We start from the raw sequence: 16,657 nt of genomic DNA, 5'->3' as shown, positions 1-16,657 counted from the left end.
CTACCCTCAAAATCCTTTCTAATCTGAGGATACTATCTATACTATGCCATACTATACTCTATCGTACTCTGTTATCCTATATAGTGTCCCAAGCCAGCCAGAGCACCTTGGACTACCTTGAAAACGTAACTTTACTGTTTTCTCCCTGTACTGTCCCGCTCTACCTCTGATTAACAAATGGGAAAGTTTTATACTCTGTTCTTTTCCCTTAACTCCTAGCTAGAGTCTTCTCTGTCAAGAAAAGTAAAAAAAAAAAAAAAAAGACAGTAATTAAAAAGTGAGAGAGAAATAAATGCCAACATTAAATTAATGCCCAGCGTTTTCGCTGGATATATTACCCATGTTTTCAAGAAGGTCGGTTTCATTTTGGAAAGACTGCCTAGAAAAATGGAGAACAATGCTAAGTAAACCAGTGAGTCATTTCTAATACTGCTTAATACGCTGCTGTAAGAAAACAGAAAATGAATCGAGTTCTGTTCCTTAAAGCTAAGCAACATGATAACCCATATAATGGAAATATGGTTTCCTGAGCATATGATCATTTTAATCTGGGTTATTTATTGAGCGTTCCTATCCCAAGAAGCTCAAGGTGTTTTATCAACATTGCTGTAGTAATTCTCACATTCCCCCTTCATGTTGATTGTTGGGTCCCATCTTCTGGAAGAAGGAAATCGCACCCAGAGATGTTGAGCAGCTTGTGTAGAATCGCTCAGCAAGTCAAGGTCAGTGCCAGGATTAGAACTCAGGTCTCCTCATACTAGACTTCCAATCAGCAGAGTGAAAATAGATAAGCTAGTATGTGGGTTACATAGGCAGCAAACCCACGTGGGTAGGTTTTGTGAGGAGGGATGAATTGCTTGCTTTTTTTTTTTCTTCTTGGCTTCAGGGGTGGGAAGTGCATAGTAGACCCAACTATGATCAAGGCAGCCCATTGCAGACACACTGAGGAAAGCTGTCCATGGGTTCCCAGGGTGGGACAAGAGGAAATCACCTTCTTCTGCCTCTTCCAGGAGACACGGAGACTTTGTTCTTTTATCGCTTCAGCCCTAAAGAGTTTTTATTGACCGCTGACCACGGCCAGTAGTTGAAAGAAGACTCTGAATATGCTGCCATTTAGTTCTAAAGACTGGCAAAACCACATGGAGGGCATGGGGAGAGCAGAGGGGGCAGGAAGAGAGTCAGCGTCACTAATTTCTGTGATGTCACCGCTAAGGAAACGGTGACTAGGATACACAGCCCTTCCAGAAACACAGAAGAACCCGCCACACGTCTGACCCACTCCGTGACTTTGGCAGAAAGGCTGAGGCGGAACTGAGTTCCAAAGGTTGGAATCGCTGGCTTCTAAAAGCCATGTTTCCAGAAGGGAGCCTGGTATTGCGCTAATGGCTTCCCTGGAGAGCCCTGGCGAATCCTCACGATTCGTGTATCATAACACACAGGAATGCTAGTAGGAGTTACGGAAAGTGACTGTGGCCACGTGGCGTTCTCCCCCCAAACATCTTTAGCGTGTGTCACTACAAGACAGAAAAAGGGATTTCTTGTCCGCTGAGCAAGAATCAATATAAAAAGAAGTTCCATCCTTTGTCACTTACTGCCTCCTCCCTCCCCCTTCCCTCATGGCTACCATTAGAGGGAAGCCAACACGTATGTAGCCCTCACTGTGTGTTAACTCATCTAGCTCTCAAAACCACCCCCTGAGGTAGGTTTTATTGTTACCTTCATGCTACAAAAGAGGAAACGGAGGCCCAGAGAGGTTAAGTCACCTGTCCAGGGTCACTCGATTGTAAGTGGCAAAGCCGGGATTCAGTCCTGGGCAAGCTAGCTCCAGAGTCTGTGTCTCAATTCACTGCCTGTCCTGAGTTATCTGGCTGTGGTGTCCTTACGCATCTGGCTCCGGACCCTGGGAGAGCAGCAGCATTCTGACTATAATTCATTTCTTCTAGTACGCGTAGAATTCAGTATCACGCATCAGGTTGTTTTTGTGGATAAGAGGGATTTTCTTTATTTTTAAAATTATTTTTTTAATGTTTTTATTTGTTTTTGAGACAGAGAGAGACCAAGCATGAACAGGGGAGGGGCAGAGAGAGAGAGGGAGACACAGAATCCGAAGCAGGCTCCAGGCCCCGAGCTGTCAGCACAGAGCCCGACGCAGGGCTCGAACTCACAGACTGTGAGATCATGACCTGAGCTGAAGTCGGATGCTTAACCGACTGAGCCACCCAGGCGCCCCGATAAGAGGGATTTTCAACATGCAAGGGGAGTTTAGGGCCACTTTGCAGGTCCGGTGCTAACATTCAAAGGGCCTTACCATGCTGGGATTGCCATCATTTGGTGACCAGCCCCTTGAATCTTTGCCACCATCAGACAGCATCATGAATGCTGGCGCTGGTGTGGTCAGTCTGAAGTATGGTACAAAAGTCAAGGAACTAGTTAAATTTTGGTGCCATCTGATTTTCAGCTCTGTCCATGGGGCTTGGCCTGTCCTAGATGGTTGGGGCATAGACTGGATATAATCAGTTATCTGCCTCCAAAGTGGCTATCGTCCCCCAGAAGCAACCGGCCCAACTCGCAGTCAACAGAGACAGGTATAAATCAATACAAATGCCTATCAATATGACAGAGTCAAAATAAATGATGATGGGTATAAATAAATAATGAGTCAGCGCACTTTCAGGGGTTGAGATGGAGTAGGTTGGGATCCTGCTGGCATTGGGGAGCAGGCGTGAGATTAATTAGGGAGTTTATTGGAGCAAGTTGCAAAGATAAAGGAGGAAGAGGGAGACGCGGTACAGCTGCCATCTGAACGAAAGAGAAGTGGCATCTCTATGGCGCAGCTTGACGAACGAGCACCGGAGAAATGGAAGGCATCGCCACTGATTTGAGCAAGGCACTTAACCTCCCCGGGTCTCAGTTCTTCCATCTGTCAATAGAGAGGACCGGGTATTGAAATCAAGGGAACATCACGAAACATTTTGAGTTCTCCAGAAGGAAAGTATCACCATCATATATCTCTGGGTTAAGGAAAAGCTGTTATTCGGAAGAAATGCCTGTGGCATATAACACCTGATTTGCCCCCAAGCACCAGTAACTCAGATGTCTTCGGGGAAGGAAGTGTTCTGATGCATCCGCATAGGAAAAAAAAAAAAAAACAATAGCAGGTGTTCAGAGCCTGCAAGGAACGTACTTCTCTTTGGCATCACCTAAACAGCTTGGGCTCAGCCCCGACCAAGGCGGTAGACGCCCAGACCCAAATCTCAAATAACTGCCCCCTCCTTGCTCTTTTGGTTGGCATCAGTCAATCGCAGGAAGAATCAGATGTTCCCTTGCCAGCATGACTGATACATTTCCAGTGGAGCTATGTTTATGTCTTGATCCTCGTTTGTGTGGTGTTCTGTGTTTTATAACTTGAGTCTCCAGGAGTTTTTCCCATGACTGTGTGTCATTCCTTATCACCCATAACCAAATATGGCAGCTTTAAATAGTGCTGTCATTTTTCTCGATTCACTCGTTGTGATATAATCAGGTATAGATTTCTGACACTGAGCATCTAATGGGGTTTCAGATTCAGAAAGCAACAATGAAAGATTTTTCCCCCCTGGGTATTTCTCAATTGAGAGACACAGAAGGAAGTAGTCATGAGCGACAGGGCACTAGAATTCATGTCTGTTTGCCCAGAGAAGCCGCAGCAGTATGGAAGGACAGAGAGACGAGCTGGAGAGAGCAGGCCATATGTAGAGGGGGCAACCACCACTGAGCTCCAGCCAGTTGACAAGGTGGGCCCAGTGTTTCTAGAAAGCCCCATTTTGCTGGAAAAAAAAACAAAGGAAGAAAAAGCCGGAAACCTGGATTTTTACATGACATCTCCCAATCATGTAATGTTAGCAACGGATACAGAATAGGTAAACATTGCAGGGTAGACAGATTAGGGGAGGGCTGTCTGTGGTGTGTCACCTTTGATCTAAGGTACCTCCAACCGAGACCAGAGAAAGGTGTGCCCTCGTCCAAGACCACACAGCTGCAGACAGCTCATTCCAGTTTGCTCTCCTCCAGAAAAATGTCTGGGAGCTTGGTGGCCAGGTGTCTGTTCCTGGCTCCATCCGCTGTCGCCTCTGACTCTGGCCAGGCACATCCCTGGGCTGGGGACAGCCCACATTTCCCCACAGCATTACGCTAAGAGCCCTGAGCTGTGTGTCAGAAGGCGTGCATTTGAGACTCCACTCTTCCACTCCTCAGCTGTGTAACCTTGGACACATCTCTTGACTGCCCTTGGCTTTTGGTTTCTTCGCTAGTAAAATGAACATAATAATCTGCCTCATGGCACCGTCCTGAGGTTTACGGGAGAAATCTCACCCGGTGTGAGATCAGCCCGCAAACAAAAACATCAAGGGGCCTGTCACGTTAGCATCCTCATGAGAAAGACGTGAGAGTCCGAGAGGGGTGCTGTTGTACTCCAGCACTGCAGACACCAGTGGCTCTAAGGTGCCCCTGAGCCCGCCATGCCGTCCCCGGGGGCGGGGGCGGGGGGGACACAGGGCAGTATGTAGGGGGCGCTGAGCGCTGTTCCACTGGCCCAGCACAAAGCCTTCCTCAACCTAGGAAGTGACATGCCTCCAGCTGTTCCTTTGTTTCATCTGCTGAGGTCAGGGCTGAATAGGTCTTGGAGCAGCCCCTCTGCACCTTGGGTCCCAGTGCCATTGAAACCGGTCACCCAGAACCCGACGCAATGCCATCTGGGGCCAGACCCCCACTCCCCATACCCTCCGCCCTGCCCTGCCCTGCCCTGCCCTGCCCTGCCCAAGGGCCATCCTGACTGAATGTGTATGGTGAATCTTGGTTTTGTCTCCATTTCCAGGGGCGCAAACCTGGCTATTTCTCCTTCCTGGACCCATTTTCTCCAGGCGTCTGGCTCTTCATGCTTCTAGCCTATCTGGCCGTCAGCTGCGTCCTCTTCCTGGTGGCTCGGTAACGCTCCTCTCCCCGTCCCTGTCCTCACACCGCCACCTCGCGTCCGCTGCGGAGAACTGCATGGGAGGGGTGGGGAGCAGGACACCTTGGCACCACACTGGAGGGGGTAGGAGAGGGACTCAGGACCCCACCTGCCCTCTGCCCTGCTGTCCACCTGGCACTACCCATTCCCCCACCTACGTGCACATGTTCCCCAAGTTGCATGGTGAAGACAGGTGAGCTTGTCTGAATTTGCTTCTGCATCCCTCCTCTTCCCCTTCCTCTTCCCTCCCATCTCTGGGCCCCCTGCTTGGGGGGGGGGGGGGCTTGGGGAGAGAGAGTGGTGGGGAGGAGGGAGACAGGATTGATCACTATGCATTTGGCTGTCCTGGCATCAGACGTCGCCAGGATCTGCTGCAGAGTGCTAAGTGACAAGAAACAGAGCCTGTGAATCCAGAGTGAGGGGACCAGAGGCCTCGTGGCATGGGCGAAGGAGGAGGTTCCCTCTGGAGAGGGTCTGGCCCATCCCCTAGCCTGGATCTGCCAGTGAAAACACAGCTGCCTTGGTGAATGGGAGCCATGGAGGGTGGTACACGACAGGAGGACGGGTTGGAGAGAGGCATTCGCAAGTTGTGTTGAGTTGAGACCATTGGTCCAGATCAGGGGTTGGCGACAATTAATCCCTCCCCTCTCGCTAGAAATAGAAACTATCCCTGGGCCTCCAGAAGAACCTGAGAGCATCCCATGGCTAAGGCCGCCCATGAATGTGCACAGAGAGGGTTGTTTCTCTCTGGGGCTGGGCCGTTGGGTCAGCCTGGGCTTCAGGAGAGCCAGCTTACCTATCTGGAAACAGAACAAGCCCTTGGGGTTCACAGGTCACTCATTCAGAATCCCAGCTCCCTGCTCAGTGCTCAGCTGACCATAGTGGGGGACCAGAAAGGGCTGTTACCCAGGAGCAGAGAACCACACAATGAGCTTCATGGGAACTGGCAGTGTCTGTTCCAGCTGCCTCCATAGCAGTCTCCTTTGCCTCGGGGCCACAGTGGCGGGGCCAGATGATTCTAGCGTATGTCCCAACTCTGCCTGGCAGGGTCTTCCCCAAGGGCATGTCTGCTCAGTGGCTCAGGGAGAGCATGTGCTCTCTCCAGCTGGAACACGGAGCCCCAAGGGGCAGCGGAGTGCTTAACCCCCAGGGCAGCCCCCAGCCTGCCCAGGGAGTATTCTATCACCCAGCCTGTGCCTCTTCCAGTGGAGATCAAAGCCAAGTTGAGGAAAGTCATCCTGAACCCATGAGATCCAGCCAGACAGAGGAAGGCCTTGCTTACAAGCCAGTAGTCTTCAAAGGCTGCTGTGTACCACTCATCTACCCCCTTGGGCCTGTAGGCATTGCCACTATCAAGGATCTGTTGTCAGTGACAACGGACGAGACACGCAGGAGGTTGGCACACTGCGTGACACTTTCTCTCTCCTCTCCACCGCACTGTGTGCTGCAGCTTTTAGGAAGCTGTCTGCCTGAGCCCTGGCTCCACCTCTCTGAAACCCACTCTTGCCCCCTTCGATTGAGCCCCTGCGGGTAGACAGCCACAGCTCTCGAGGGACCCCGAAGGCCCTGGAAATAGTCTTATGGCTTGGTTCCTAGATATACAGACATATAAACCCGCTTCACCATGCCCACTGCAGCCTAAAGCTTTTCAACCGGCCCCAGGGGCTTCAACAACCCTTCTTCCCTGCCCTAGACGCAGCACGCACACACGCGTACACACACACACACACACACACACACACACACACACACACTCTCACTCACTACCCCCAGGATCCAGCATTAACAAAAAGATTAACCAAAAAAATGTACTAAAGGTCTGATTATACCACTTTGTGTGTGTGTGTGTGTGTGTGTGTGTGTGTGTGTGTGTATGTACACGAACATAGGATAATTTACCGACCTGAGGTAGGTACTGGTTTTCAAATAGGGTTCCATAGGGCAGGAAGGCTCTTGGGAGGCACCAGAGACTCTGGAGGTGAGAAGAAGCCTGAGCTCTGGAGCCTCAACTCCTCTTCATCCAAACCAGTTCCGCTTTTATCTCTTGAGCTACTGTACTGCTGGGTAAGATTTTAGAGGTGAAAAGAAATGTTTGGAAACCACTGATCTAAGGCAGCCGTTCCCAAGCCAGCTGATATCCGAGTCAGACAGGGAGCTTTTAAAAAGTTTGATTCCCAGGTCCGGTCATCTCAGCACCTCTAGGGCCGGGGCCGGGGAATCTGTATTTTTGGAGCTCACTTCCAGTGGCCTGTAGGCTTGGGAACCACCGAGCGCAAGCCAGCTCCGTAGGCCACAGAGAGAAGGAGCACATGTCAGGACGCGGGCCAACGATGACACGCTGGCATCATATTCAGGAACAAGAGGCGGCAGTGGAAATGTGGGCGAGCCACTGTAGAGTGAGTGCCGACGAGGCTGGGGGAGGGACAGGAAGACCAGTGATGCGAATAGTACCCTGTGAGCACACGGTGCCTGCCCTGCTCGGCACACGCCCAGACACATCTCTCTCTTCAGAGCCCGGATGCTTTGTGTGGGCGACCGGCCAGGGCCACTGAGCAGAGGAGGGAAGGCGTGCGTCTGGTGGGCAGGAAGACGGGGTGTTCTGGGCATCAGGGAGGGAAGGTGGGGGCAGGGAGCTTAGAGCAGCCCTTCTCAACCCCGTGTGCCCATCACACTGACCTGGGGGGGCTTTAAAAAATCCTGATGCTCAGGCTCCACCTGGACAAAGTAAATCAGAGCCTCTGGGAGCAGAATCTCATCTTTGACGTTTCTTTCAACGCCCCCAGGTGAGTCTGAAACAGAAACAGGGTGGAGACCCTCGGCCCAAGGGACGGTCTAGGCCAGTGTTTCTCAGCGTGGTCCCTGGACCAGTGGCATCTACATCACGGAAGAACTTGCATATTCTTAGGCCTCACCCAGACTTACTGAATCAGGAGCATCAGGGGCCCAGCCCAGCAGTCTGTGTTTGTTTGTTTTTGTTTTTAAATTTTTTTTTAATGTTTGTTTATTTCTGAGACAGAGACAGAGCATGAGTGGGGGAGGGGCAAAGAGAGGGGGGGACGCAGAATCCGAAGCAGGCTCCAGGCTCTGAGCTGTCAGCACAGAGCCCGACGCGGGGCTCGAACTCACGGACCGCGAGATCATGACCTGAGCCGAAGTCGGCCGCTTAACCGACTGAGCCACCCAGGCGCCCCTAGGCTGAGAGTTTTCTAACTGGCTCTGTGGGGCCCTGGGATCCCTCTGTGACCACTTTGGGGACTAGGGGGTGCAGAAAACGGAGCTTCCCCGCTGTCCACCCCTGACACTCCCAGTTTCCAGTCACTTTATTCTAGGTTTGGAGTTCCACATCATAATTTATTTGGGAAAAAAAAAAACATTTTTTTTTTTTTTTTTGATGAAAGAAAAACAGTTTGAAAACTGCCAACATACTCCAACCCCCTCAATTTGGGGGTTGGGAAAATCCAAGTCCAGCAGAGGGAAGTGGCTTACCCAAGGCCACAGGCCAGGTCCCGAAGCACAGAGGCGAGGCCAGAAGGGAGAGCCGCTCCCACTGACTCCAGCACTTTCCATCATGGCCACCCTCCGTGGCACTAGTCTATGTTCCTTTTCTCCCACAGGTTGACCCCCTACGAGTGGTACAGCCCACACCCCTGTGCCCAAGGCCGGTGCAACCTCCTGGTGAATCAGTACTCCCTTGGCAACAGCCTCTGGTTTCCCGTTGGGGGATTCATGCAGCAGGGGTCCACCATCGCCCCCCGAGCCTTATCCACCCGCTGTGTCAGTGGCGTCTGGTAAGATCCGGGGCAGAGAAGGGGCCAGGCCCAGTGGGGTGGGGACACCAAGGGAGTCGTCAGATAAGCCCTGCTCTGGCTGCGGGTAGGCAGGAACCTCACAGAGAGCTCTGCCTTTCAAAACAGATTAGCAGGGAGCTGGGTTGCATTCCGCCAGCTCAAAAGGCCCGGGAGCACCGGGTTGGGCACACTTTGTGCCATCTTATCTGGTTCCTCTTTCCCTCTGCCTCAGAGGTCTGGATACAGAGGGGAGCCAGGGCAGGAAAGGAGATGCAGAAAACAGCCTTGTAAGGCCCAAGGCAAAGCGATTGTAACTTGCTGACCTGAAAATGACCTGAGGTTGGGTGGCTGGGCCTGCCAAGGCATATGCAGATTTATGCAAATGTGAGTGTGAAACAGGACTTGGCTGCTGGAAGAATTCAAACCTGGCTGTCACATCTCTCCTCCTCTACCAGCTTTCTCCAACTTTGTCCCTCTGCGCCCGGCTCTGGGGCCTTGCCTGACCTGTCCACCTCGGCAGGTGTGGGGAAAGGCAAATTCTTAGTGGCTCAGAGCCGGACAGGACCTCAGGAGCCGTCCACATGGGCAGTCCGCCAGCCTCAGCTTGAAACTCCCTTCTCCTCTTGGCTCGTTCAGGGCGAAAAGAATACGGTCGAATGATTCGATGCATGGAAATGCAATTTGCAAACTTGAAAATGATACATAAATGTGTGGACTCATAGTTGCTATTTGAGCATTATGGGGGAGTGAAACAGACATACATATGTGTGTGTGTGTGTGTGTGTGCGCGCGCGCGTGTGTGCGTGTAGCACAGAGAGGCACATTTGCAGAGTACCGGTCCCCACCCTCACGTAAAAACCCGCTGTCAGGTTTGGCTGTCACAGCCTATAGGACTTCCAACCCTGGTTCTCTCCCCTCCTTCTCAGCCTGTGTAAACCAAAGGAAAAGTGGCATTTTCACCCTTGGACACCAGTGTCTGGACATTTACCAGAACCACTGGACTAGAGCTGATGGAGAGGTGAAAACGCAGCTGGGACTTTTGTTTTCTCTGCTAAATAATGAATACAGTAGGATTTAAAACATCTGGGCAAGGTGCTCACCCGTTCCCAGATTGTGCCCAGAAATCACCAAGTGGATCAACTGGGACAACCCGGTTTAACTTTCCACCGGGAAAAAGGGACGGTCTTGGCAGGGAAAATCACAGAGTTCCCTCAAAATCCTGGAAATATGGACAGAAGCCCTGCAGAAGTCAGCTGCAGACTCTGATCTCTTTCTACCTGGGGCTTTGCCTTCCAGAGGGGGGTGTTCCCATGCACTGCACGTAGGGCCCCATTGTCAGGTTCATCCACCTGTCAGATCCCTGACCCCCAGGACTTCCCTCCTGCAGACAACGTCTGCCTGAGCGCTTGGGAGGGCCACTAGTCTTGCAGGCTGTGCCGCCCTGGCCCACAGGGTCGCCAGTACTTTAAATAGCCGTCCTAGGGGAGCTCCATTACGCCACTCCTGAGGGTGTGTGGGAAGGGGGGGGGGTGCCTGAGTTGTTAGGGAGCCCCTCTGCCTCTCGGAGTTCTGAGTTATCAAATCAAGGTCTCAGTTTGGTCACCTCCCTGCAGGAGTGTGAGGTCAGAAGACAGGGCCATCGCCGCCTCCCTTAGAGTCCTCGCCCAGAGCAAGTGACGGAAAATACCACGTTGCTAACAAGAATGCCAACTTTGCAACCAGTGATGCCCCTTTCACAAGGGAGCAGGGCTCCCCTGACCCCTCTGGAGAGAGTGTGTGATTTGCTTCCTCAGCAGAGAAGATAGGCTTGCCCTGAGCTACTTTGTTCTCTGACCCATTCCCTTGTGACCAGTGGCATAAAGAGACACATGGCCATCCAGGGTGGAACAGACGCTGGAGTGTAGCCATGGGGCTGAGGGAACTTCCCCAGCCAACTCTGAGGTCAAGGCCACACCCAGGGCTCACTAACTCACGGCACTAGCCAGGGCACAAACAGCTTCAGAATGCTAGCCTCCACCTAGGGATGGATCACCCCACCTCCCTGGCCTCCTCTGGGGGATGGTCACGAGAAAGAACTTCCAGCAGCGTGTATGAGCTGAGGCAGCAGCAAGGAAGGCAGGTCTTAGGAATGGATGGACACCGGGCACTTATAGGTCACAAATAGGGAAGTTGACCAGATGGTCGTCATCCCATGTTCGGCGTAACGGTCTATCCCTGCATTTCTCTGTATCTCACATTCATCTGGTCCTTTACAGATTATTAGTCACCAATCGTTTGATCTCACAGTTCTCCAAAGACACGCAGAGCAGGCATTATTCTCCCTGAGCGGGCAAGCTCAGAGGAGGAATGTGGCTTTTCCCCTAAGGTCTCACAGGGGGAGGGGAACAAGGCCAGAACTAAACCAGCTCACCTCACTGGTGGTCTGGCATACGGATGCAGTCGGTAGATGCCCCTGTCACTTCACATCTGGGAGGCCGCCAGCAGGGGTCCTTGGACACAGAGGCCAAGGAGACAATGGGACTTCCCACTCTTAAAAGTCTCCTGGAAGCTGCTGGCCTCTGAATCCTGTGGCAAACGCTACACTTTAGTTGGCAATGTCTTCATAATGACTAAAGCCTCATTAATTCAGACTCCACTAATTCCGAATTTGTGATTATCCAGCCTCACTTGTGCTTGGATATGTCTTTGAATTCCCATAAACAAATGGATTGGGATGCAGATCCACACTGCTGACCAGATGGCAGAGGGCTTATTTAACCTACTTAAGTGAACAAACTAGTTTTAACGCCTTTAACATGTATACCGCCTGACTTGCAAAATTATTCTAATTTTAAATGAGTTTGCTCTACCCAATAAAACACTCTTCTGTTTTGAAATAGCTTGCCCATTGTAAGGGTAGTTTCTAATTCCAGCTTCTTAGCACTTCAAAGGTGCCTGTCACCAGTTAATCTCAAAGGGTTTCTGGTTTTGTAGGACTGGTTTTAAAATATGGATGTATCATTGTGTTACTTGGCAAGTTTCTCATCAGCAAAATTGGGATAAGAATTTTGCCTCCCTTCGTTGCAGGGGTTACATGAGATCGTGTCTGTGGCTCAGGGCAGGTGCTCAGTACACGGTTGATGCTCATCTGATGGTGGACCGCATCATGAGAGGACAAGGGCAGCCGACCCAGCTCGGGTTCTAAACAGAGCCCCCAGAGCCAGCACCCTTAGCTCATTCCCTATCTCATTTCTCACGGTCTTCCAGACGGTCTCATGTGCATGGACACACCTCTTTTGAATAGCAACCCAAGAACCACCTCCTTTTGGAAACAAGAAAAAAAAAAATTAATGGTCTCCCAAGCAACCTCACACACCCGATTCATTTCTGTTGACATCATATGCCCTGCCTCCTTTCTCTTCCCCCCACCGACTGAGCTGGGAGCTCCTTCCAAAGAGGGACACCTGGTCTCCCCTATGTCGCAGCAGGACTGGGGACGGGGGCTAAGACTCCTGGGCGTGCCTGGGCAACGATGACTTCCTGGTCTTTTCCTACATAGGTGGGCATTCACGCTGATCATCATCTCATCCTACACGGCCAACCTAGCAGCCTTCCTGACTGTGCAACGCATGGATGTGCCCATTGAGTCAGTGGATGACCTGGCTGACCAGACCGCCATTGAGTATGGCACAATTCACGGAGGCTCCAGCATGACCTTCTTCCAAGTAAACCCATTTGGTTGCTCACCAACATGGGGAATTGGGCAGGATAAAGTTGAGATGTTTGTCCTCTGCAGATGAAAACATCAATCCTCATCCCATTATCTCTTTTGAACATCTAGTCTGCAGATTCACTTGGGGCTCATTTTTCACCCCCCTTCTGCAAAATACCCCTGGAATGAGGTCCCCAAAGCACTTTGGGGTTAATTTCAGCCTCCCAAAGTGTTGTGCAAGAACCGTTAGTGGGAGTCGAGATGCTTTTAAGCATGACGTGTTGAAACTATCTTTGAATGGCAATAGTTTCGTATTTGTTTTAGTGGCGATTAGAAAAATACACGTAAATGCAGCGAATCTAACCTGTACTTTTATTTCTACTACTGCATAGGTTGAGGCTAATGTATACATTTAAGTTTGGTTAAGTGGGTTAAATTTTATCGGCAGTACTTACATAAAGCAAGTTTAGAACACTACACAAATGTCTGAAGTATAAGGAACACGAAGATGAGTATGAACTGATTGCACATATCCCAAACTAGACAGGTGTCAGATCGGGACCCTGTTGGCTTTGAGGTTTCCTTGCAAGGCTCTGGAGAAGACCTTGCCGCAGTTGTGTATTAGCCAACAAACCAGGTGACTGATCACCAAGACTGGCAGATCTGGGCCAGACAAGAGGGGCAGTTTTCATATGCTTCGGGATCTCTAAGAAAGCAGACTTACCCTGCAGTTAATAGGTGTCTAACCAACCTACCGCCCAAGAAGTCCATTGTCACAGGACACAGGTCCAAGGCCTTCAGTTTTCTGTTTCCTAGACAGTCTCAGTGTCTCTTGGCCCCATAACCACTGAAGGCATCGTGCAAACCCAGGTGTGGATAGACCGCCAGAATTCTCTCGGCCTTGTTCTTATTTGTAAGAGAGAAGCCGGTGCTGGATATGTGATTGACAAGTTGGTTTAGGATCAACAGAAAATAGCCGGCACTCTTCCTTCAGATGGTGTCTTTAGACGTCCTGATGAACCTGAATCCACCACCTCCAGCCTGAAGGACAGCAAAGGATAGTTCCAGAATTTCCGTTCTTAATTCTGTCAGAACATGGAGGTTGGCAGTGGTAGACCTCTCAAGGGTAGATGGGGCAAAACCAATGATCAAACCAGTAGACAGAGTTTATAGTGCCTTAGGACCCTGTTCTTTCCTTGCTTTTCTGTAAAAGTTTATCGTAGGCACAATCCCCGCCTCCTGCCGTGATGCGGTGGCAGTTGAGAGATGAAAAGGGAAAAGATTATTGAATATAATGAGGGGGTTGAGTAATAGAGGGGCCAGGATTTTAAGGTCTACTTTGATTCCCTCCCTTTTAAAACCACCATTTCCTGGGGTGACTGGGTGGCTCAGGTGGTCAAGCGTCCAACTCTGGATTTTGGCTCAGGTCATGATCTCACAGTCTGTGAGCGCGAGCCCCACATCAGGCTCCACGCTGACAACGTGCCCATTAGGAAAACATTTCCTTCCTCTTTTCCTAAGCCTGCTTCCGTGTGTTCTTTTCCCAGAATTCCCGCTATCAGACCTACCAGCGCATGTGGAATTACATGTATTCTAAGCAGCCAAGCGTGTTTGTGAAGAGCACAGAGGAGGGGATCGCCAGGGTGTTGAATTCCAACTACGCCTTCCTTCTGGAATCTACCATGAATGAGTACTACCGGCAGCGAAACTGCAACCTCACTCAGATTGGGGGCCTGCTGGACACCAAGGGCTATGGGATTGGCATGCCAGTCGGTATGCGGGAGAGGACCAGCCTCTTTGGGTGGCTCCATCCAGGCAGGGTCAGAGTAGCTAGGACCACTGAATGCAACATTGAATTTGACAACCCCGTTCTAGAACCACTTAACAGGGACTTTAGGTGGGCATTTTCCAGGTTAAAAAAATAATAAGCAAACCCCCATACTTCCACTAATCAGTGATCAGTTCTCAATCTTTAGTTATCGAAGGGCTAGCCATCGGTTTGTTAGTAGTTGATTAATTACTAAAGGGCAGGTTGATGCCCTCAGTGGACTCTTTAGGGCTTTTGTTCTCCCTCCTCCTGCTTCCCGCCCTTTGGCCATATCCCTTTTGAGGGTCTCTCTACTAGCAGTGGGAAGGAGAAGGAAGAAATGGCGAAGCTCCATGAATTTTGCTGCTAGTGTCCCTGGTGAAAGGCTTATTACAGAAGGAGACTGACATGATTGATGGGGTAGCTTTCAATTCATTTGTGGGTCTCGTGGACCCATCTACTCCAAATCAGCGTAGGTAATTGAGAATAGGTAGTGGAACTCTGTATTTAGCTGTGTACCTTCCGGTGTTTTATACCAAGGTAGGGATGTTTGGCTTCCAGAAAAGTATCCCAGCTGTGCTTTCTAAAGGATATTCATGCCTTGATAGTACCTCAACCGGAAGATGAGAGGGAACACGTTGACCGGCTTTTTGGATTGAAGAGGGAATCTGAAAATGTTCCCCAGATGCTTGGGACATGGACCCTTCCCCCACCCAACCGCTGAGAGCCATGCCGTATAGGGCTGTCCTCGCCCAACACTCTTCTTATAGGAGGTTGTCCTGTACAAGGCAGCAGGGGGAAAGGCAGGAACTGAGGCCATCAGACCAATGTGGGGAGATCAATATACAGTATACACAACTTTGCTGTTACCTTACACATGCCTTCTCTTGATCTTTACCTAACTCAGAACTCTGTAGGCTTCACTATATACCTGTGGAGTGTGAAAAGCATGGTTTTGGAGTCAGGCAGACCTGGGAATGCACCTGGCTCCGGCCTGTGGGACCTCAGATAGGTTATTTAAGCTCTCTGAATCTCAGTTATTCTGTAAATTGGGGCAACTGAAGGATAAGCCTAATAATCCAGTCAGGTGCCTTACTACAGTGTCTCATACTTAGCCTGTTCAGGAGGAACACTGGTGCCCTCCCCATTTTTTCCATAGTCCCTTGTGTTATTTGATAAAAGCAGATGACTCCTTAAACACCGATCAGAAACCACACCAGTGACCGTAGGCAATGATACGGTTCATCTTCGAACTCTGTGAATTCTGATGCTACGAATTCTATAAACTAGACGCCTCACTCGGGGCGCTTGAAAACCCACGTATTCCCTTCTTACCATCATATTTCATTGATGTTCATTAATATGCAAATCATGGGCCCCTTTGAGAAATGTATTGGCTTACATTTTATTTCAAGATGGTGGAGTAAACCGCAAAACAAATGTAAGATGCACCTTGATAATACTCCAGCAATTTAAGAAATTTAACCGAAATGTCAAATGCTTCCTAAGTTTTCGTGGAACACACCTATTAGAGAGTTGACCTAAAGCGGACCAACTCTAGAAATTTTTATCAATGACGAAGGAAAAAGGGAAGGAAACACATTTATTCTATGTCTGACGTGATGCTATTTTCTTTTTTTTCTTTTTATTTATTTTTATTATTTTTTTTTTTAATGTTTATTGACTTCTTGAGAGACAGAGATAGAGTGTGAGCAGGACAGGGGCAGAGATTGAGGGAGACACAGAATCTAAAGCAGGTTCCAGGCTCTTGAGTTGTCAGTACAGAGCCCGATGCGGGACTTGAACTCACAAACCTTGAAATCATGACCTGAGCCGAAGTCGGATGCTTAACTGACTGAGCCACCCAAGCACCCCTAACGTGATGCTATTTTCACATGTCATCCCACCTGTGAGTTAGATGTTGTCCTTCCCACTCTAGAAGAGAGAACTGAGATTCAGAGCTGGCAAGTTTCTTGTCCAAGGTCACACAATCAGTAGAGGAGCTGGGTTTGAGCCTGTCTCCAAATTCAGTGCTTCGCTTACTGGACCATGTTGCCGGAGGGGGTCCCACCAGCTCGACAAGACAGGATAGGTGGGGAAGTGAGGTACGGGCTTGTCCGGGTTCTCAGATCAGGCTGAGAAGGGCACCGCACCACCCACTGATGAGCCAGAATTTATCTGAGTTGAGGTCACGTCCAAGAAAGCATGTGTGTCATTCTTATGCGGGAGGTAAGGGCATAACCAGAGAATAAGCAATGTGGTGGGACCAAGGGAAATGAAGAGAAACAGTACAAGGAATGAGATGGACAATTAGTCAAGTGGTTTAGGAGCAAAGTAGGCAAATGTGGAATAAACAGAATAATCCTTTCTCAAGGCCCCTGGTG

General features: G+C 50.1%; 1 protein-coding gene and 1 long non-coding RNA gene across 3 annotated transcripts in view; one reads left to right on the top strand and one right to left on the bottom strand.

Moving 5' to 3' along the window:
- LOC125908796 (glutamate receptor ionotropic, kainate 4) overlaps positions 1–16,657 on the top strand; it is a 77,109-nt gene that overhangs the window by 39,855 nt on the left and 20,597 nt on the right. Inside the window, exons 3-6 of the mRNA XM_049611615.1 lie at positions 4,853–4,962; positions 8,602–8,775; positions 12,314–12,479; positions 14,014–14,239. Of these exons, the coding sequence (XP_049467572.1) occupies positions 4,853–4,962; positions 8,602–8,775; positions 12,314–12,479; positions 14,014–14,239 (676 nt within the window). The remainder of the gene's footprint in view (positions 1–4,852; positions 4,963–8,601; positions 8,776–12,313; positions 12,480–14,013; positions 14,240–16,657) is intronic.
- Positions 2,724–7,665, bottom strand: LOC125908798 (uncharacterized). 2 transcript variants are annotated; one of them, XR_007453445.1, is made up of 3 exons: positions 6,891–7,665; positions 4,863–5,062; positions 2,724–2,920 (listed from the first exon to the last, which is right to left on the bottom strand). It is a non-coding gene; the product is annotated as an uncharacterized LOC125908798 (long non-coding RNA). The 2 variants fall into 2 exon arrangements; XR_007453444.1 differs by having other exon boundaries at positions 4,863–5,021.

This window comes from Panthera uncia, chromosome D1 (assembly GCF_023721935.1).
Source record: "Panthera uncia isolate 11264 chromosome D1, Puncia_PCG_1.0, whole genome shotgun sequence".
Lineage (NCBI taxonomy): Eukaryota > Metazoa > Chordata > Mammalia > Carnivora > Felidae > Panthera > Panthera uncia.
This window is presented reverse-complemented; position numbering and strand designations above follow the sequence as displayed.